At 42.8% G+C, this 22,194-nt stretch overlaps 1 protein-coding gene across 1 annotated transcript in view; it reads right to left on the bottom strand.

Moving 5' to 3' along the window:
* GNAI1 (G protein subunit alpha i1) overlaps positions 1-22,194 on the bottom strand; it is a 104,027-nt gene that overhangs the window by 27,090 nt on the left and 54,743 nt on the right. Inside the window, exons 2-4 of the mRNA XM_063448175.1 lie at positions 16,695-16,737; positions 13,462-13,603; positions 1,283-1,440 (exon numbers count right to left, since the gene is read on the bottom strand). Of these exons, the coding sequence (XP_063304245.1) occupies positions 1,283-1,440; positions 13,462-13,603; positions 16,695-16,737 (343 nt within the window). The remainder of the gene's footprint in view (positions 1-1,282; positions 1,441-13,461; positions 13,604-16,694; positions 16,738-22,194) is intronic.

Below are 22,194 nucleotides of genomic sequence, written 5' to 3'. Positions count from 1 at the left end.
GTCAGTGAATCATCACTGCAACACACCTGATAGACACAGTCATATAGCATTTCAGAATAAAAACAATGTTATGGTTCACAGAAAAATTGTCCCTGTCTACAGAAACATTTTTTGAGTTCTCACATTCCACTTTTGTGGAAATCTCCTTCTGACTAGTATTTTATTTTTACCAAAACAACCTTCACCTAAATTATAACTGTTTCTATTCAAAAGTATGAAGTACTGCACTGTGATTGCCAATATACAAGCTAAACATTTAAAAACTTTATGAGTTCTGTTAAATACTATTTTTTTATTCCTATCTTAAGCGATATTCTATTGTGTGATACTTTGTTTAGTCAATATACCCATGTACCCATAATGTCGCTGTAAAAGGACAAAAAAAAATACAACCTGGACAATCACCACGAGCGAGCAGAATTGTATCCCTGGTGAATGTCATGGACACTCCAGGCTTTCTGTGGAGATTAACTTTAAGAACTGGCTATTAGTGTAGTACTTACCTACAGTGTCCCTTATGAAACAAACAAATTAATCACAAGGGGACACTGAACTGCTAATATGAAAATTAATAAAATCACTGTTAAGTAGACATACCCCAAATGAAAAAATCATTTTTTTTTTTTTTCATAGGGGATATAGCTAAAAAGAAAAAAAAGATATTGCTAAACCTTCCCTTCTTTTTCTGTGGCTGTCCAATCACAGATATCCCTATGCAGTTCAATGAAAAGTCTTTGCAAGGCAGGTGCTCGGAGCAATTGATGCTTTTTGAGTTTAGCTCCAGTGAGCTAGCCAAACCAGGAAGTAACAGGACCTGTTTTATGCTTGAAAGCCCAGTGGGTGTAACATTGATTTATAAAAATGCAATTTTCTATTGAAATATACACTTTTTCTAAATAGGGAGGGAAAAGGGATACGCTCTTCACAAGCTAAATTTCTTTAGGGGTCCAGAATATCACTTTAAAAAGCAAAGATGGGGAAGGGATAAAAACCTACTTTGGGTTTGAAACTTTGAGGTCCAGTTCAAAAATTTGCAATAAAAGATCACGTCAAGCACCATAACCACTACAGTATGCTGTATTTGGTGCATTTCTTTAACGAGTCAAAAGGTTTCTATGCCATCCGTTACAATTTATAGCCTCATTTAGCAGGTAAATTAAAATTTGATGAATATGATGACAAGGGGAATTTTCACAAAGCCGGAACACATGTATAGGTATGCAACATCCATTAACAGAGACCTTTCCACTTTAATTACAAATAAAATGAGCATAATACTCACTACGCAGCAGAGTCATTGAGCTGGTATTCCCTTGATCTGTTAAAACAGGCCTGCACTCCACCATCTTTCCATAAACGTTTGATGACTCCAGCAAGCTCTGCAGTCATGAAGCCTTCCTCTGCTGCCCCAGCCAATACAAAAAGTTGTCGTGCATCATCCTAAACACACACAAAAAAAAGATGTCTTATTTAAACACTTCGTAGTATACACAAAAATATCCTGCACTCTTGCATGCAATTCAGGTGCTCCAGGCCCAGGGTTGGCAAATCCCAATTTAACAGGTATGAAGAAAATCAGGTCCATGCACTCAGCATATTGCAAAAAGCAATGTTTCGGCCTGCACCGAGGCCTATTTCAAGCAATTTAAACACTCAGAACTTTATACACAGAAAAATAAATCTCACGTATACACAGAACCAAAAACTACATTACTGGGTGCCTGCTAGGTTTTACACACACATCCTATAAATGCATCAGCACTTTGCAAACAGCAACTTATGGATCTTATTCTTTTTATTTATACATTTCATATTTGGTATGTTTCTACAGGTATGCTTTTCTAAGAATTGCAATGATTTACACAGAATAATGTAAACTAATGATGGCAAATGGTCAGTGATTATAAACATGAAGGATTTTATTTTTATATTTATTACAACTTAAAGGTGCACTATAGGGTCATGAACACAAACATGTATTCCTGACCCCATAGGGTTAAAACTGCTATCTAGCTCCCCTAGGCCCCCTCATGCCTCCCTAAATATAGTAAAATCTTACTTGTATTCAAGTCTGGAGCTGCTTGCTTTGTCCCTGTTTCCTTTAGACCTGTCCACTGTCTGCTGACATCAGCAGAAGTGGTAGCCTGATCCAATCACAATGCTTCTGAGACTGACAAAGAGACAGATCAGGGGCAGAGCCAGCACAATTCAAACACAGCCCTGGCCAATCAGCATCTCCTCCTAGAGATGAATTGAATCAATGAATCTCTAAGAGGAAAGGTCAGTGTCTGCATGCAGAGGATGGAGACACTGAATGTTTGGAGGCATTTTAGGCAGCCATGACCCAAGAAGGATCATTCTCTAACAGCCATCTAGGAGTGGCCAGTGAAGTTATCACTAGGCTGTAATGTAAACACTGCATTTTCTCTGAAAAGTAGGTAATGATTCTATTCACCAAAACAAATTCAATAAGCTGTAGTTGTTCTAGTGACTATAGTGTCTCTTTAACCCCTTAAGGACCAAACTTCTGGAATAAAAGGGAATCATGATGTGATGTAATTCCAGTAAAATACAAGTTTAGCAGGCTAAGATTGCCACAAGGCATATGTATGTATATGTGTTTGTAGTATCAGTTAGTTAATAACACGTAGCTAAGATACTGTCATCACTGTACTGACCAGGTGCAGGAATGTAAGAACTGGAATTACGCGTCCCTCTCCTTTGTATCAGATGAGCCACGTGGTTAGACCGGATGGATGAGTTTAGACTCTATTCATTAAATAGGTTAAGGGTATGTGTGGGTGTAGTTAATTGTGGGAGGAGCTACAGTGCTATATAAGGAATGTACTCTATGTATTCAGTACTCAGACTTTGCTGTATTTTGGTGACGCTAGTCCCTCTGAGTCCCGATCGGTGATCCAATAAAGAATCTCTTCCTTCCTGAAGAAACCTGTGTCCATCTCTCTGTGCTTGGCTTCCGTCAGTTTCTCCGGTATCATTTGGTGCGTTGGCCGGGAAGCTCATCGTTCAACGGTAGCTGAGAGGCAGAGGCGTGAGACGGTCTATCTTTGCCCACGTTCTCTACGGCTGCACCCCTGAACTTCTGCGTGGACCTCCCTTCGTCTCGGCGCCACTGGTCTGTTGTCCAGGAGATCATCGGCCTCTACGTGAGAAGTGCTGGGGTGTCCCCGTCGATGAGTGTGAACTCAGGTTCAGGAACGAGGAGGTAAGATAACTGCTGTTTTAGACGGCAGGACCCGCTAGGGGTATACCGATTGTGCGGTAGGCCCAAAGGGGTTTTTGAATCTGTATCTGCCCCCTCTGTCGGAGGGAAGGAGCGAAGGCGCACCGCTCGATCGAACGCTCTTTAGTCAGACCGTTTGATTTGGTTAGTCAGGCGGGGTCCTGGTGTAAATAGCCCTAGCCGGACACCGGTGTCTTGTCTAGACTAGCGTTCTAGGGTGTATATTACGTTCGCTAGGTCGGAGGGACCGGGAGACTAAGCGGCGCCTGTGTAAATTCGGTTCGCTAGTTCTCATCCTATCTGGGCTAAGTGGGAAGGCGTGTAAATTTGGAACCCACTAGACTTTTGATAGTACGACTAAGAGGCGCCTGTGTAAATTCGGTTCTCTAGCTCGTTGTATAGTGCGACTAAGAGGCGTCTGTGTAAATTCGGTTCTCTAGCTCGCTATATATGTGGTGATTGGGCAGTGTGGCTAACCAAAACGGGTGTATATAGTTTTAGGTAGTCCATTCAAGGTACTGGCCAATAGTTTAGTTGGGAATTGTAAATGTGTTAACGATTGTTTTAGTAAAGTGTATATCTTGTTAGATAGCGCGAGCTCAGCCGTCTAGCGAGAGTGTTAATAGTGTGTTGCTGTATTATAGTGCACGGTACCATAACCCTGTATATTTACTGACATTATATAATAAGTACTAATCATTGTCGTCCATTGCATGTTTAACACCATAACCACTAATAATTGTATTGTGACCTTAACTTGTGCTTTGACCTATGCTAACCGTACTGTAACTGCTATTTGTAAAAGACGATGTTACTGGGGTGTGTTATAGACGGGTAATTCGTATATAGAGAATTATAGCGTGGGTGACTGTGTAGTTACGCCAAAGGGCATAATATTGATTATATAGTGACTGGTGTAGCAGCTGTGTGTGTACGGGAATTCCCTGAGTGTTTATTGTTATTGTGTACGTTTCACTTGGTAACCGTACCACGTGGTGCTGTTGCCAGAGGAAACGGGTGTGACTGTTGAATAGTACGCGTGTATAGTAATCGTTGTCGACGACGTTCCATTGTTAAGTATGGGTGCGTCGCAGTCAACGATTCCGGATCCCTTAGGATGTATGGTTAAGAATTTTAAAAAGGGATTCAAAGTTTGTGATTTTGGGGTAAAGATGTCTCCTGTACGTTTGGTCACTTTGTGTACTAGGGAGTGGCCTACTTTGGTTGCGGCATGGCCGCCACGTGGCAGTTTGGATCCAACTCTGGTACAGCGCTTACACGTGGCTGTATCGGGTAGGCCTGAACTTTACGGCCAGTTTCCTTATATTGATTGTTGGAGACAGGCCGTAAATGACTCGCCAAAATGGCTCCGGACATGCCACGAGGAGCAGTGTCGCCTCATGGTAGCTAGGACTTGTTCGTCCACTAGGACTGGTGTTAGGCCCATTTTGGACACGCCCCCTGAGTCCGAGATCCCTTTGCCGCCCCCTTACTTTCCGGTAAGAGGAAGTGACGCAAATACAGGAAGTCCTGTAACCCTTCCCTCATTACCCTCATCCACTTCCGCTTCCTCCTCCAGTACAGGATCCACCCCCCCTCGTACTAAATCTCCCCTTCCGGAACCAGAATCCACCCCCATTAGAAACGAATATCCTGATTTGGCGCCACTTCAGACTTCCGGTCAAGCTTCATCTAGCTCGGCTCGAAGTGTTTTATTTACGACCTTTTCCCAAAACCGACCTCCCACATCCCCATACCCTATCTCTCCCCGACCGGAACCCATGACTGACGCTTCCCTACGTAGCCCCATCCAAACCCGACAGTTGACTGGTGCCCAACAATTAAAGCACTATCAGATGCCTCTTCGCTTAAATCCCGGGTCAGCTTATATCGATGCCGCAGGTCAAATGGCACACGCTGACCCTGTCTTCGTATATGTCCCTTTCACCACTACCGACCTTTTAAACTGGAAGACCCATAATTCCTCGTATACTGAGAAACCACAAGCCATGACTGATCTGTTCACCTCAATAGTACAGACGCATAATCCGACATGGGCTGATTGCCAGCAGTTACTAATGACTTTATTTAACAATGAGGAAAGGACAAGAATAAATCAAGCAGCCATTAAAGCATTAGAGGATAGAGCCCGTGCTTTGAACCAAGCTAATCCAGCAGCATGGGCCGCAACACATTATCCCAACACTGATCCCGATTGGAACGTAAATGGTGCTGATATGGTTCAACTCAGAGCCTATAGAGACGCTATAATTGCTGGCATGAAAGCCGGAGGAAAGAAAGCCATTAACATGTCGAAGACAGTTGAGGTGATCCAGAAAAGCGATGAAGCGCCCAGTGTCTTTTATGACCGATTATTGGAGGCGTACCGCTTGTACACCCCCTTTAATCCGGAAGACGCAGACAATTCCCGAATGGTTAACTCCGCCTTTGTCAGCCAAGCTTACGGAGATATTAAGCGCAAGCTACAAAAGTTAGAAGGGTTTGCAGGTATGTCAATCTCCCAACTAATGGAGGTAGCTAATAAGGTCTATATGAATAGGGAAACAGAAAGCAAGAAAGAGGAAGAGCGCAAGATGCGTAAAAAGGCTGATATGCTAGCGGTAGCGATCGCAGGCGTAGATAAACGGGGCCCAGATAGAGGCAATAATAGATGGAGTAGGGAGCCTTTGAGTAGGAATCAGTGCGCGTATTGCAAGGAAGAAGGGCATTGGAGGAACGAGTGTCCACAAAGAGAGCAGTACGAGAGAGACCAACCCAGGGCAGGCTACGGAAACTTTAGAGGCAGAGCGAGAGGTAGAGGAGGTCCCGGAGGGAGTAATGGTTATAGAGGGAGTAATGGGAACAGAGGAAGTGTTAGGGAAGACAGATATATTCCAGCAGCGCAAAGGTCCCGCGATAGAGAAGGTAGGGACTTCGTAGGATTGGCTGACACTGTCATGGAGGACTATTGATACCGACCGGGCTCCATCCCCCTTGGTCGAGCGGAGCCTATGGTCGATGTATCAATAGGGGGGAAAAGGAGTGCGTTCATGATCGACACTGGTGCTGAACATTCAGTGGTGACTAATCTAGTTGCTCCTCCATCTGGAAGGACTATTACTGTGATAGGAGCAACTGGAAGAAGTGCTGAAAGACCGGTTCTTAAAAGTCGACTCTGTACATTGGGAGGCCACGTAGTAAAACACCAATTCCTTTATATGCCTGAATGTCCAGTCCAATTGCTGGGACGTGATATGCTATCAAAATTACAAGCGCAGATTACGTTCCTACCAAATGGAACAACATCCTTAAAGTTTAATGGACCTTCAGGTATTATGACTTTATCCGTACCAAAGGAAGAAGAGTGGCGACTTTATACAGTGTTGACTAGCCAAAACCCTAGGAGTGATGAGACATTGTTTAACATACCAGGAGTTTGGGCAGAGAACAACCCACCAGGACTGGCCCGCAATATTCCACCAATAAAAATTGAACTGAAACATGGGGTTTATCCAGTGAGCCTAAGACAATATCACATTCCGCAGAAGGCTAAGAAGAACATCCAATCCTATCTGGATAAGTTCATACGGTATGGTATCCTAAAATTCTGTACTTCCCCCTGGAACACCCCATTGCTGCCTGTTCAAAAGCCCGGCACAGATGAGTATCGACCTGTGCAGGACTTAAGAGCAGTCAATGATGCGGTTGTTAGTATACATCCAGTTGTACCCAATCCATATAACCTGCTTGCTTTAATTCCGGGCGGGGCTACTTACTTCACAGTCTTAGATCTCAAAGATGCCTTCTTTTGCCTCCGAATTGCCGCAGAAAGTCAATGTATTTTCGCTTTCCAGTGGGAGAACGCTGTAACGGGCTCAAAACGCCAAATGACTTGGACAAGACTGCCCCAAGGGTTTAAAAATTCACCTACCCTATTTGGTTCAGCCCTAAGTCAAGATCTATTGGATTTCGAGTCCATCCCAGGAGAGTGTGTATTGTTACAATATGTAGATGACTTGTTGATAGCAGCAGTTACAAAAGAAATCTGTCAGCAAGCAACGCACGATCTACTACACATTCTCTGGAAGGCAGGATACAAGGTGTCTAGAAAGAAGGCTCAGTTGTGTTTGCCAACTGTCAAGTATCTAGGATTCCATATCTCTGAAGGTCAAAGAATTATGGGGCCAGAGAGAAAAGAAGCTGTCTGCCAAATACCAATACCCAAGAATAGAAGACAAGTGCGAGAATTCTTGGGGGCAGCAGGCTTCTGTAGGATATGGATTCCCAGTTATGCGATACTAGCAAAACCTCTGTACGCAGCTATCAAAGGTACAGAGCACGACCCCTTCTTATGGACCCAAGAACAGCAAACGGCATTTGAAGATGTGAAGAAGGCTTTGATGAGTGCCCCAGCATTAGGTCTACCTGATCACACACGACCATTCTACTTATATGTACACGAGCAAAGAAGAATGGCTGTGGGAGTATTGACACAGTACTTGGGATCATGGCAAAGACCTGTTGCCTACATGTCTAAGCAACTGGATGCAGTGGCCAGCGGACTTCCACCTTGTCTAAGAGCCGTAGCTGCAGCCGCCCTGCTAGTAGCTGAAGCCGATAAACTCACTCTGGGTCAAGAACTTTATGTACGAGTCCCACATGCAGTACAGACGTTGTTGGATTACAAAGGAAATCATTGGTTTAGTAACAGCCGTATGACCAAGTATCAAGCAATGTTGTGTGAAAACCCAAGAGTGCATTTAGAGACTGTAAACACCTTAAATCCAGCTACCCTTTTGCCGCAACCTACTGAAAGTCAACATGATTGTTTGGAAGTAATGGATGAAGTATTTTCAAGTAGACCAGATCTTCGTGATTTTCCCATCCAGAACCCCGATGTTCAATATTACACCGACGGCAGTAGTTATGTGAAAGAAGGGATCCGCTATGCAGGATATGCAGTGACAACAATAGACAAGGTGATAGAAGCTCGGCCACTGGCGAAAGGAACATCAGCACAAAAGGCAGAATTAATAGCACTAACACGAGCGTTACAATTGGCTGAAGGTTTAAGAGTAAATATCTATACGGACTCTAAGTATGCGTTTTTAACCACTCATGCCCACGGAGCTTTGTATAAAGAAAGAGGACTACTGAATTCAGAAGGCAAAGAAATCAAGTACGCAGCTGAAATCCTACAACTATTGGAAGCAGTGTGGGAGCCGAAAGAAGTCGGTATCATACATTGTCGAGCGCATCTGAGAGGAGATGGTGATGTAACCAAGGGAAATCGGATGGCAGATAGTGCAGCTAAGCGTGCTGCTGAATCAGGAAGACAGGAGTATGTGGGGCATATAGCTGCTCTTATACCAACTCCACTGTCCCAATGGACTCCAGTTTATACAGCTCAAGAAGAGGAGTGGTTAAAGACTGAACCGGGAAAGTATTTGGAGAACAAGTGGTATCAGCTAGAAGATGGAAGAATAGTCATACCAGCATCACTAGCGGTAGAAATTGTCCAGAACTATCATAATGGGACACATTCTGGGAGAGACAGTACAGAAGAATCTCTCAGGAAACATTTCTACATACCAAGATTGTCCAACTTGACTCAGGCCATTGTACGTAGATGTGTAACGTGTGCTAAAAATAATGCAAGACAAGGACCAGTAAAGCCACCAGGAGTCCAGTTTATGGGGGGACTCCCCATGTCCGATCTACAAATAGACTTTACAGTAATGCCTAAATCGGGTGGACATCGTTACCTGTTGGTAATTGTGTGCACCTATTCAGGCTGGGTAGAAGCATGTCCTACTCGTACAGAGAAAGCAGGAGAAGTTGTAAGATTCCTGCTACGAGAAATAATACCCCGATATGGACTACCCTGTTCTATAGGATCGGACAATGGTCCAGCTTTTGTTCATCAGTGCCTACAACAACTGACTCATATGCTTGGTATAAAGTGGAGGCTTCATACTGCATATAGACCCCAGAGTTCTGGTAAGGTAGAGAGAATGAATAGAACTATAAAGAACCAGTTGGCTAAAATGTGTCAGGAAACCCAACTTAAGTGGAACGTTCTCTTACCCATAGCTTTATTGCGAATCCGCAGTACCCCTACCAGAAGGATGGGCCTCTCTCCTTTTGAAATCATGTATGGGCGACCACCTCCCGTACTTGGTAACTTAAGGGGGGACTTGAGTCAGTTGGGAGAAGGAATTACCCGGCAGCAGGTTGTAGAGTTGGGTAAGACTATGGAGGAGGTACAGAAATGGGTACAAGATAGATTACCTGTGAATATTTATCCCCCTGTTCATAGTTATCATCCAGGAGACCAAGTGTGGATTAAAGAGTGGAATAATGTACCGTTAGGGCCCAAGTGGAGAGGTCCTTATGTTGTTCTTTTGTCTACCCCTACAGCGATAAAAGTAGCCGAAGTAACTCCGTGGATACATCACTCCAGGGTTAAACCAGCAGCAGTCGATTCTTGGCAAATTACAGCAGATCCAGAGAATCCCTGCAAGATCCGGTTGAAACGCACTACTCAGTCGGAGTAACGAGGAATTATTGTGGATTACAAATTTTATTGTTACAGGTGTGAGTGAGAAGGCCATAATAAAGCCTGTCCGCTTACCATCACATAGTGTATAAGCCAGGAAAGTCTCGAAGGGACACCTGTGAAGATGAGCAGAACTCCATTCCCTGCAGCCCCTCACATCCTGGAAGCTGAGGCGCCATCGCACGGACGAAGACTGAGGATGACGGCGAAAGATGTGCTTTTGATAGTGTTTATTTATATGTGTTTTTATATTCAGGAAGGTAGAGGTACCGACACTCCTAGCTGTGAGGTATGCATTAAGACTACGAGAACAGGTAACCATATTTCCCAAACCCTAATTTGGCATTCACAATACGAATGTAAAGGAGAGGTATCAAGATGTAGATACCTAAATATAGACTATAGTGTGTGCCATTTAGGAGTAGGAGAACCTAAGTGCTTCAGTCCGGAGTATCAGCCTCGTACAATTTGGTTGACTCTCAGGAATGGAGATCCTCAGGGGACCCTAATTAATAAAACGGTGTTAGAATCCGTACATTCTTCGGGTGTTCTGCTATTTGATGCGTGTAAAGCGATATCGAGTGGTAGAAAGCCGTGGAATGTATGTGGGGATCTTAGATGGGAGAGGACGTATGGGTCTAACGATAAATATATTTGTCCCAGTAGCAAAAATAAATATGTAAGTCCTGGATGCCCAAATAGAGATTATAACTTTTGCCCATAATGGTCTTGTGTGGGGTGGGCGACTTGGGGACAGACAGTAGACAAAGACATGATAGTGACTAAGTTGCCGACTAGCCCTTATTGTAAGTCTATGGAATGCAACCCAGTCCATATACTCATTAATAACCCCGACAAGTTCTTAGATAAGTATGGAAATTTATTTGGGTTTCAAATATACGGGACGGGTTTAGATCCTGGGACATTATTGTTTATAGGAATAGAGACTGATACGGTATCCTCCCAGACTCATCAAGTATACCATTCCTTTTACGAAGAGATGAGTATAGATAATAAGATCCCCCATAATGCTAAAAACCTGTTCATCGATTTAGCTGAAAGTATTGCCGGTAGTCTTAATGTTACCAACTGCTATGTGTGTGGAGGTACTAACATGGGAGACCAATGGCCTTGGGAAGCAAAGGAGGTAATGTCCGGTTCTGAGGCAGTTGACCAATTAATATCTACACAAGCCGATTATCATATGAGTGTTAGAGGTAAATCTGAGTGGAGATTAAAGACCTCCATCATAGGTTATGTTTGCATAGCAAGGAAAGGAATAATGTATAATACTTCTGTAGGAGAATTAACTTGTCTAGGGCAAAAAGCTTATGATGATGATACAAAGAATACAACTTGGTGGTCGGCTTCAAATGTCTCAGAACCATCTAACCCGTTTGCTAGATATGCCAGTTTAAAGGATGTGTGGTTTGATCTATCCATCACATCTACTTGGAGAGCCCCAGCAAATTTGTACTGGATCTGTGGTAAGAAAGCCTATTCGGAGTTGCCACAGGACTGGGAAGGGGCATGTGTGTTGGGTATGCTCAAACCATCCTTCTTCTTGTTACCGATTGAAACAGGTGAGACTTTAGGTGTTAAAGTGTATGATGTGAATCATAGGAAGAAAAGGGGACCCATAGAGATAGGCGCCTGGGAAGATGATGAATGGCCTCCCCAGCGTATCATAGATTATTATGGGCCAGCCACGTGGGCAGAAGATGGTACCTTTGGTTATAGAACCCCTATTTATATGCTCAACCGTATTATAAGATTACAGGCGGTGGTTGAGATTATCACAAATGAGACATCACAAGCACTCAATCTTCTAGCGAAGCATAACACCAGGATGAGGACAGCAGTCTACCAAAATAGATTAGCCTTGGATTACCTTTTGGCAGTAGAGGGAGGTGTATGTGGGAAGTTTAACCTAAGTAATTGCTGTCTTCAAATAGATGACGAAGGGCAAGCAATAGCTGAGCTTACTAGCCATATGGTTAAACTAGCGCATGTGCCTACTCAGGTATGGAAAGGGTACAATCCAAGTAGTTGGTTTGGTAGCTGGTATGAGTGGTTTGGAGGGCTTAAGGCAGTGGTAGGTGGAGTCCTACTGATTTTACTGTTGTGTCTACTCCTACCGTGTCTTATACCCTTAGTAGTTAGGTCTGTGCAAAGCCTGATAGGAAGTATAGTAGAGAGGAAGGCTGCTGCATAGATAATGGCGATATATAAGTATAAGGCTCTAGATCAAGGAGAACCAATGCAGGAAGATGAGTGTTAAAAGATTCACATCATAAGATAAGTCTGGTCTGGTTCATGGTAACCTGAGGTATATGCAAACCAAGGTTAAGTGATGCCTCAAGTAATTGTGAAATATCAGAGGCATCAAAGGGGGGAATGTGATGTAATTCCAGTAAAATACAAGTTTAGCAGGCTAAGATTGCCACAAGGCATATGTATGTATATGTGTTTGTAGTATCAGTTAGTTAATAACACGTAGCTAAGATACTGTCATCACTGTACTGACCAGGTGCAGGAATGTAAGAACTGGAATTACGCGTCCCTCTCCTTTGTATCAGATGAGCCACGTGGTTAGACCGGATGGATGAGTTTAGACTCTATTCATTAAATAGGTTAAGGGTATGTGTGGGTGTAGTTAATTGTGGGAGGAGCTACAGTGCTATATAAGGAATGTACTCTATGTATTCAGTACTCAGACTTTGCTGTATTTTGGTGACGCTAGTCCCTCTGAGTCCCGATCGGTGATCCAATAAAGAATCTCTTCCTTCCTGAAGAAACCTGTGTCCATCTCTCTGTGCTTGGCTTCCGTCAGTTTCTCCGGTATCAATGACATGTCACACGTCATGTGTCCTTAAGAGGTTAAGGTTTCAGGGCCCCACATACACAACACATATTTCTGAAAATATTGATTAAATACATCTGGGGCTTTAGGGAACGCTAAAAAATATAAATAAATACAAATCTCTGCTCAGTTCTTCACTTTACAGATATGCAAAACTTGAAAACTAAAATAGCGAATTTGGGAAGATACCAAAATCAGAGAATTTGGCAAATTTGGCAAATTCCCCAATCAACTCTTCACAGCTAATGACTTGTTTGTGTTTTGCACAAAGATTGCAACACATTGGAAGTCAGCATTCTACCTGATGTTTTTCAAAAACTAAATGAAAAAAAACACACCTAAAAAAACAAACCAAAAAAAAAAACAAGCGCAGTATGTCTGCACTAACAGTACAACTACAACTACGGGGTGTGGGAGGTGTTCCTGGAACTTCCACCTTGTACTATTCAAAGTAAAAAATAAATAAAAAGCAGTAGTAGCACACTACATCATCTGAAAGCACTAGGTGCATTTACATGTCTATACACAGACTCTACAAAATATCCGAGGCTTTAATATGTTATTCATTTAGTTGTACACACACACACACACACACACACAGTACTATGCTCTGCACATCTCAGATACAGTCACATGTGTTTTGAAAATGTCAATGTCAAGAAACGTTATAAAAAAGGTCCTCTGTTTTACCACAATACACATTCAAAGGTTTGCATAAACATATATAGCGTATAGCAAAAAGGTATCATTTAAAGAAGCAATTTTTTTTTATTTTTTTTTAAGATCAATACTTACAGCTCTTGTGGGATCCCCAAAATCTATCTTTAATCTGCCCATTGCCCTAATGATGGCGATAATGGATTGTATAGTGTTGCTGTACACAACAGCCTTGTATTGTTTACATTCTTCTTCTGAGTAGCCGGCTTCATGGATGATTCTAAAACAGAAAAAACAGTTGTAACCTTGAATAATTCAATATCACAAAAGCAGCACTCATACATTTACCCACAAACAAGAATGTACAGTTATATGTCCCTGTTCCAAATCTGTTTATCAATGAACTCCACAAAACAAAGAATTCAATAAAAACATGGCAACATTTCATTCTTTGTGTGTTATTAGTTTAAGCAGACTGTGATTGTCTATTGTGACTTAGATGATGATCAGATCACATTTTATGACCAATTTGTGCAGAAATCCATATCATTCCAAAGGGTTCACACTTTTTCTTGCAACTGTAGCTGGTATGCTAATTTGCTGTAATGTGGAGAGATCTTTAGGTATGTTAACTCTGAGGTTTTTAGTGTTGTTGTGGTCCCAGCTAGTCGAATGGAGGCTGGTTGAGAGGGTGCAGAACCTCAGCCTAGGTAAAGAGCTTTTGATTTAGACCAGGGGTAGGCAATCTTTTAGCAGCACGGTGCCGAAATAGGATTGTGATGGCCTGTAGCGTGCAGGTCCTATTTTTTCTTAAATTGAGATGTGTATGTTGCCGTATTCTGCTTGTGTTATTTATACTGCAGTTGCTTCGTATGATTGTATTTGTGCCTATATGAGCTATTATATTGTCTATGTTCATGAGTAGTATGTGGTATTGTGTCCCTATGAACGTGGGCTGCTTGTGGAATTGTGTGTGTGGATGGAAATGTCAGTGTGTGTATGTGTGGGGCTGCTTGTGGTATTGCATGTGAGAGACTGCATGTGGGGGTTGTGTGCATGTATGTGGATTGTTAGTAATGTTATGTTTGTGCAGATTGTGTGTGTATGTTTGTGGGTGGGCTGTTCGTATTATTTGTATGAAGGGAGGGTTATACTGCATCTCTGAATATCTAGCAGGGTGGGCGGCTTCCCTGGGTTCCAGTGGGGACCAGGCTGGCCAGGTACAGCTCAATCACACAAGCTGCAACAGCAGCTGCGGGCTGCTCTACTCCAGTGCAGATTCCTATTCATAAGTGCTGGGAGGAAGTGATCTGAGATCACCCATTGCTTTACCCTGAAAGATCCCTCTAAGGAGTGGATCCAATGCAATGTTAAACAGGAGAGGGGAAGGTAAGCATCCCTGACTCACCCACCCTTCTCAATGAGGAGCATATGGAATCCAAGTTATTTGTTGTTACACAAGTCTGGGGCATGGTCTCTATACTTTTTTTTTTTTTTGGAATGCCACAAAGGTGGATCCAAAGTAATAAAATTAGAGAACTCTTATTAAGTGAGGCAAGGCAACCATGCTAAACACCCACTCCACATTTTTGCTTATCAGAGAGAGGCAGTCTCTTAAAGTTGCCAACTTTTGCCATTTTAATTTTAAGGATTAAGAAAAATAAAACTATACAGAATTTATTTTACATCATACAGTTATCCTTACATTCAGTTTACACATTATAGAAACCAGTTTCAGTATATATTGTGTCCAGATGTTCCATTAAACAGAAACTCGGAACAAAATCAGTCTGAAAAAAGCAAACAAAAAACCCACATTTAACAAGAACTTCCATATCTGCAAATTATTCGGAAACAGAATACAATTCACAGCTGTTTTTTCCTTTTGCTGGAAAAGTATAATTTAACTTGATTTGTTTCTTTCATTATGTTGCCTAAAAAGGCAAAATCTAAACTTGTTTAATTGCCAGATACGTCTCTGCTGATCATGTATTAAAGGGGCAAAAAGATCCATTACTAATGTAAACTATGATCTGATTCTATTACCAAGATTGTACAAATGTCATCAGTTAGGAGGAATGGACAAATATACTGTGACTGCCCTGACAAAGCACTCTATATTAGACCTATTATCGGATATCCCAGATTTTGGCAAATATCGGTATCGGCCAATATTGATACCGATAATGTAAGAGGCGGCGGTGACCCAGTGCACGCAGGGCTGGCGCGTCCATAAGGCAGCACAGGTGGCTGGCTTTGGGCGAACCGGCTATGGGAGCGCAAGAATCAAGTGACCGCCAAAAAGGATGCGCACAGCGCTCCCCCTACCAGTCACTCAGTGTAGCGTGGTTGAGCAGAGCAGAGTGGACCGCGGTACAGGAGCTTTAGCTTCCTGTACCGGACGGACAAACAGGAAATGCTCACTGAGAGAACACTGCCTGTCAGTCAGGCTGGGTACAGGAAACTAAAGCTCCTGAACTGTGGTCTGCTGCGCTCGGCCACGCTACAAGAGAGATAATTAGGTACACCAGGGAGGGAAGAGGACCACTGAGGACACACACACACACTCTAAAGGACAGGGAGGGGAGGTGAGGGGAAAGGAACACTAAGGGACAGGGAAGAGGTATACTAGAGAGGGGAAAGGTATACTAAAGGACAGGGAAGGGAGGGGAGATGTACACTAAATATTACTGGAAAAAAAAAAAAACCTGACAGGCATGTCAAAAAAGATTTGCTACAAAAAAATGTTTTAAATAAACATGTTCAGTAAACAGTAGATTTGTATAGAAATGGTTTCTTTCTTCAAAAAGGTAAATGTACAGAATATTTGTATCGGTAAGTTATCGGCTATCGGCCTATGAGTTCACCAATTATTGGTATCGCCACTAAAAAGAATCAGTATCGGTCGATCCCCACTCTATATCACAATATTACATAGAAGGTAAAGGACATTAACAAACCCAATCATGACTTTTAAGACAATAAAAAATAAATAAATGAAGGTTCAGCAACACACTTGTGTGAATATAGTTTAAATCAACTATCCAACTATATGGATATCACAATCTTTCAAAACTTTGGGTTATTCACTAAACCAAGAATTGCTGAAAACCAACTATGAAATTGCCAATTTTAGGGGTAAAAAAAAGTCAAAGCTGGAGATGTCTTCAACTAGGATGCTTTAAACTAAAAAGTTAGATGTGTTCCTTTATCAGCTTAAATTACCGTTTACCACTTTAAAAAAAAAAATCAATTAAATTTGCCTGTAATTACATGTATCTCTACATTAATAAGTCAATAGCCACTTGCTTGTGTTTTGTTTTTCAAACAATTAAAAAAAAAAAAACCAAAAAAAAAAAACGTCTGCTTACTTCATCTGTTTCACAATTGTGCTTTTTCCAGATTCTCCAGCTCCTGGAAAACAAAACATTGATGCTGACATTAATGAGGGAATTCATAATGAAATAATATATATCACACAATGAAATTAATTTTAGTGCAGGAAGCAGCTTATTAAAGGACCACTCTAGGCACCCAGACCACTTCAGCTTAATGAAGTGGTCTGGGTGCCAGGTCCAGCTAGGGTTAACCCATTTTTTTTATAAACATGAGAAACTGCTACGTTTATTAATGGGTTAAGCCTTCCCCCAAAGCCTCTAGTGGCTGTCTCATTGACAGCCGCTAGAGGCGCTTGCGTGATTCTCACTGTGAAAATCACAGTGAGAGCACGCAAGCGTCCATAGGAAAGCCTTGTAAATGCTTTCCTATGCGACCGGCTGAATGCGCGCGCAGCTCTTGCCGCGCGTGCGCATTCAGCCGACGGGGCGGAACGGAGGAGGAGAGCTCTCCGCCCAGCGCTGGAAAAAGGTAAGTTTTACCCCTTTTCCCCTTTCCAGAGCCGGGCGGGAGGGGGCCCTGAGGGTGGGGGCACCCTCAGGGCACTATAGTGCCAGGAAAACGAGTATGTTTTCCTGGCACTAGAGTGGTCCTTTAAATTTAAGATGCAGAAACTAGTAGTGTAATGAAAAAGTTAAAATCTGTTTGAAATCAAGCAATCTTTCTGTAATGTTTAATGGTGTCTATTGGCCAAATATTAAGATGTAGATCCTTGCTTTCAATAGATAAACCATGATTACTTCAACATCAAACCTATGCAGTTGATGCGTGCAATCTTATCAAGAAGAAACTATGAATATTTACAAAACTTTTTTTGGCTCTTTTGGAATTAAGAATTCTGAGATAATCTGTAAATTAAGGTTCTTATGATGAAGATCCATTATATCTGTCTCAAGAGGCTTATCCAGGTTATCCTCTTATAGCTAATGATACAAACACACCCAGTCACATTAACCTAATTGCATTTGACAACACTGCAATTTTTGTCTATGACACCTCAGCAACAAGGGTTCTGGAGATTTATTGAAGCACAAAATGGAGCAAAGTGCCAAACGTTCAGATGCATGCTATTTGTTTATATGATGATGCTTCATATTGGCACTTTGCACCAGAATAGTTCCTGTTTTTGCATTGATAAATCTCCCCAATTGTGTCCATTTTAATCCTAAAACCGGTAAGGAATCATGGGCTTTATATATTTCTAACACAGATGATAGTCTTCCAAAGTTCTGAAAAAATTTGTGCTAAAAGCAATGTAGAAAAAAGATACACAAATAAATAAAATGATCTTAAAGGATGTATGGCACTTTTACTTGGTGACTGAAAGTCCAATGACAATTAAATGACAATTTATTTTTGCCTTTAAGTTGTGCCAAAAAAAAATTCTATTAATAAAAGTAATGAACATACATCCCTTGTTTTAGCAGCTAATAAAACGAATTACTGGAGCTGATGAACTGTCAGTGTCATCTCACCACTTGTTACATCATATCACCCGATGCAGTGCTTGGTGAAGATGGGAGCGGCTGATCCAAGACAATTTATTTATTTTGAACTGGCTAATTGAATTTGTCGTGGGATGATGAGCAAGAATGTTTAATCTCTGCATAATTAGCATAATTAACACCCAGGAAGTATACATTTTAAGCTGCTTTCTTACACACCAGAGTGTGTTAGCGGTTCTATGTTCTTGTATGTTAGAATGTAAAACATGCAAAGTGTAGAAGAAGAAGAAAAAAAAAAAAAAGTATTCTATTTGCAGAGCTAATGATATTGAATAGTCCCTGCATGTGTATATTTTGAGTATACTAGCCTGTGAGTACTCATAACATGACTGCCTAATAATCAAGTACATCCAAAGACGTGAATAAGCGTGTACACCTCTAACAGGCATCATGCGAGTCTTGGCTTTACAATAACTAAGGTGTTCAAGTTGGCTAGCCCTACTTTAGATCATCACACTGCAGTTGTAGGAAAAAAACTACTGTAGCAGATACAAAAGTGTTAAATAAATAAATAAATAAAAAAACTGGAATCTAAACAAGGAATCACCTCTAAGGGCCGTCTGAGTAACTGAAACTAGAGATGTTACTAGGCAGAACTGTGTACATTAAAATGTCAGCAGGGAAAGGCTATAGACACTATTATTATTATTATTATTATTGCCATTTATATAGCGCCAACAGATTCTGTAGCGCTTTACAGTATTATGAGAGGGGGGATTTAACTATAAATAGGACAATTACAAGAAAACTTACAGGAATGATAGGTTGAAGAGGACCCTGCTCAAACAAGCTTACAGTCTATAGGAGGTGGGGTATAGAACCATAGTCGTGCTGCACTGTCTATAACCAATGACCCGACACAGGATGGGTCCCGGCGGCTTGCCCAGAATGCCGCCGGGTGCGAGGCCCCTCCTGTCAGTCTGCCCTGACAGAGATCCAGCCTTCAGTCGGCAGCTCCGCTGGCAGTGAGCCCGCTCTGACTGACTGGAGATCGCGAGACTCACCATGTGGTCTGCAGCTCACTCCTGGCGGAGCTGCAGACTAAAGAGAGAGGGCACCCACTAGACCACCAGGGAAGGTATTTAGGAACCCCACTCTACCCCTTGTCACTGCCCCTCCACTCCCCCCAACCCGTCACTGCCCCTCCACTCCCCCCCAACTCGTCACTGCCCCCCCTCCACCCCCCTCAACCCGTCACTGCCCCTCCACCCCCTCAACCCGTCACTGCCCCTCCACCCCCCTCAACCCGTCACTGCCCCTCCACCCCCCTCAACCCGTCACTGCCCCTCCACCCCCCTCAACCCGTCACTGCCCCTCCACCCCCCTCAACCCGTCGCTGCCCCTCCACCCCCCTCAACCCGTCCCTGCCCCTCCACCCCCCCAACCCTTCACTGCCCCTCCACCCCCCCCCCAACCCATCACTGCCCCCTAACACCTGTCCCGGTCACTGCCCCTTCACCCCCTACCCCCTTGCTGCCCCCCCTAACCCCTGTCCCTGTGCCTCCACCCCTCTACCCCCTCACTGCCTTTTATTTCTACCTTCTGTGGCGGCTTGTGTTTACCTGTGTAACTTTCTTTTAATAGTAAATACCTTCATGACCCTCCACTTCAACCTGGTTTCTGCTTCCCCATTGTACTAATTTCTGCCCTTATCAAAATAGCAAACAACTTATTTTGTTATATCACTCATATTGTTACAAGAGGTGAAATCAGAGACCAATCCAATAGATTTTAAAAATAAATAAATAAATAAATAAAAACACACACACACAACACTAAAAATCCACAATTAGTTCCAAATTGATAGTTGCTCTTTAAGTCTATGTAACAGATACAGGACTACAGAGTTGATGTCATTTCTAGTCAAGTGACCTTGCGTGGGATTTGAAAATTACTGTGGAGTGCTTTAAATATCCTGCATTCTTTGCAATTTAAATGGTCAGCAAGAAACAATACTTGTGAATAAAGACGTTTGATATCCTTTCAAAAGTGCATAAGGAATGAAGAGTAGAATTCAGAATGTGAAATGCAAACACCCCCTCCATTTTTGTATTTTTAGAACAAAGCAGAAAACAGGAGCTACACTATACCAGATAGACTTGTATTCATGGTTATCCAAGAAAAATATGCTAAACACATAGACCATAAGTGCTATGAACCCTCTAGAACCTAAACCACTACAGGGCACCGTAGGGTTTATGGTGCCAGGAGTGTGTTGGTACCCCTGGCAAAAGTAGTCAACAGCTTCTTCTCATTCTCCGTAATCTCTGTCTACGAGATACTGCTCTCTCCTGGTGCTCCTCCTACCTCTCCCAGCACTTTTTCAGTGTTTTTTTCTCTGGCTCTGCCTCTTCTCTCCAACCCCTCTTTGTTGGCATTCACCAAGGTTCTGTCCTTGGCCCCCTATTGTTCTCAGTCTACACTGATTCCCTTGGTAAACTCATCATTTCCTTTGGCTTCCATTATCATTTATATGCAGATGACACACAAATCTACCTGTTCTCTCCTTCTCTCTCTACCCATCTTGAGCCGTGTCTCTGACTGCCTCTCTACGATTTCCAACTGGATGGCTGCTCACTTCCTTAAACTCCACCTGTCCAACACAGAACTTCTGGTATTTCCTCCCTCAAGTGTTGCTACTCCCATGTCTGTCTCTCTCCAAGTCAACGGCACCACCATCACCTCTACTTCGCAGGCTTGCTGCCTCGGTGTTCTCTTTGACTCCAACCTCTCCTTCACCCCTCATGTCCAGTCGATCGCTAAATCCTGCCCCTTCCATCTCAAAAACATAGCTCGCATCCGCCCTTACTTAACAACAAACGCGGCTAAAGCGCTGGTCCATGCCGTTGTTCTTAGGCTTCCAGTTAGATATAGGGCTTAATTTAAGATTATGATGCTTGCTTACAAGTCCCTACATAATGCTGCTCCAACCTACCTATCCTCCCTAATACACAAGTATGTCCCGTCGAGGTCCCTGCGCTCTGCCGAAGACCTACATCTATCCTCTGTCCGTACTCCCACATCTGATGCTCACCTCCAAGACTTAAGGGCTGCACATTTTCTGTGGAACTCCGTTCCCTTCTAAGTTAGACTTTTACCCAGTCTCAACTCCTTCAAAAAAAATCTTTGAAAACACACTTCTTCAGGTAAGCATTTCACTTAAACTGTTAGCGGTTTTTTATCCCCCCCCCCCCCCCTTTTTAGCCCTCCACCATCCCTGTCCCCTCCATGACTCCTCTACTGCAACTGTCAAAAATAACCTATTCAATTCTCAGTGAATACTTTTCTAGCAACCTATTTCATTACCCCTACTTATACCCTTTGTGTCACTATACCCCACTCCCTCTATCATGTAAGCAGGGCCCTCAACATCTCTGTTCATGTGCGTCCATTTGTCTGGTTACAATTACGTGTCTGTTAGTCCACCCATTTTACAGCGATACGGAATTTGCTGGCGCTATATAAATAATAAAATAATGTATTGACTACTTAACTCTGTTCTGAGAGTTATCAGTGGACACTCTCAGCCAATGAGCTAGCCCAAAACTGCAGAGCATAGCTCAATAGAGCTAACAGGAGCTACTAAAACAGGAGACTCTGGGTCTCCTGGTGGCTGACAAGAAGCGGGGAGCTGTGCTCGGCAGATCCCATTTAAGAAGTTAAATTGTTCTAAAGCATGGATGTCAAAATTATATCACCTGGGGAATACAGTTTTTTAATTTCATACTTTTTGCCCTTCTGTTGGATCGCTGCTAAGGCAAGTAGTGTGAGGTCTGGACTAACTGTGGGTGTAGACCTCAAGTATCACATACTCGCAGTCTGGTGAGCGAGCAGCTGTATGTTCCCAGCATGCACTCTGACAAACGGAATGCTAGGACCGCAAGAGGCAATTATGGAGGTCATCATCAGCCTCTCATGGTTCCCCACCAGGGATCCAGGAACACCAGGCAGAAGTAACCCGTGCTGGGCC

Source organism: Pelobates fuscus, chromosome 3 (assembly GCF_036172605.1).
Source record: "Pelobates fuscus isolate aPelFus1 chromosome 3, aPelFus1.pri, whole genome shotgun sequence".
Taxonomy (NCBI): Eukaryota; Metazoa; Chordata; class Amphibia; order Anura; family Pelobatidae; genus Pelobates; species Pelobates fuscus.
The sequence above is the reverse complement of the archived record's forward strand: the minus strand, read 5'-3'. Positions and strand labels throughout refer to the sequence as shown.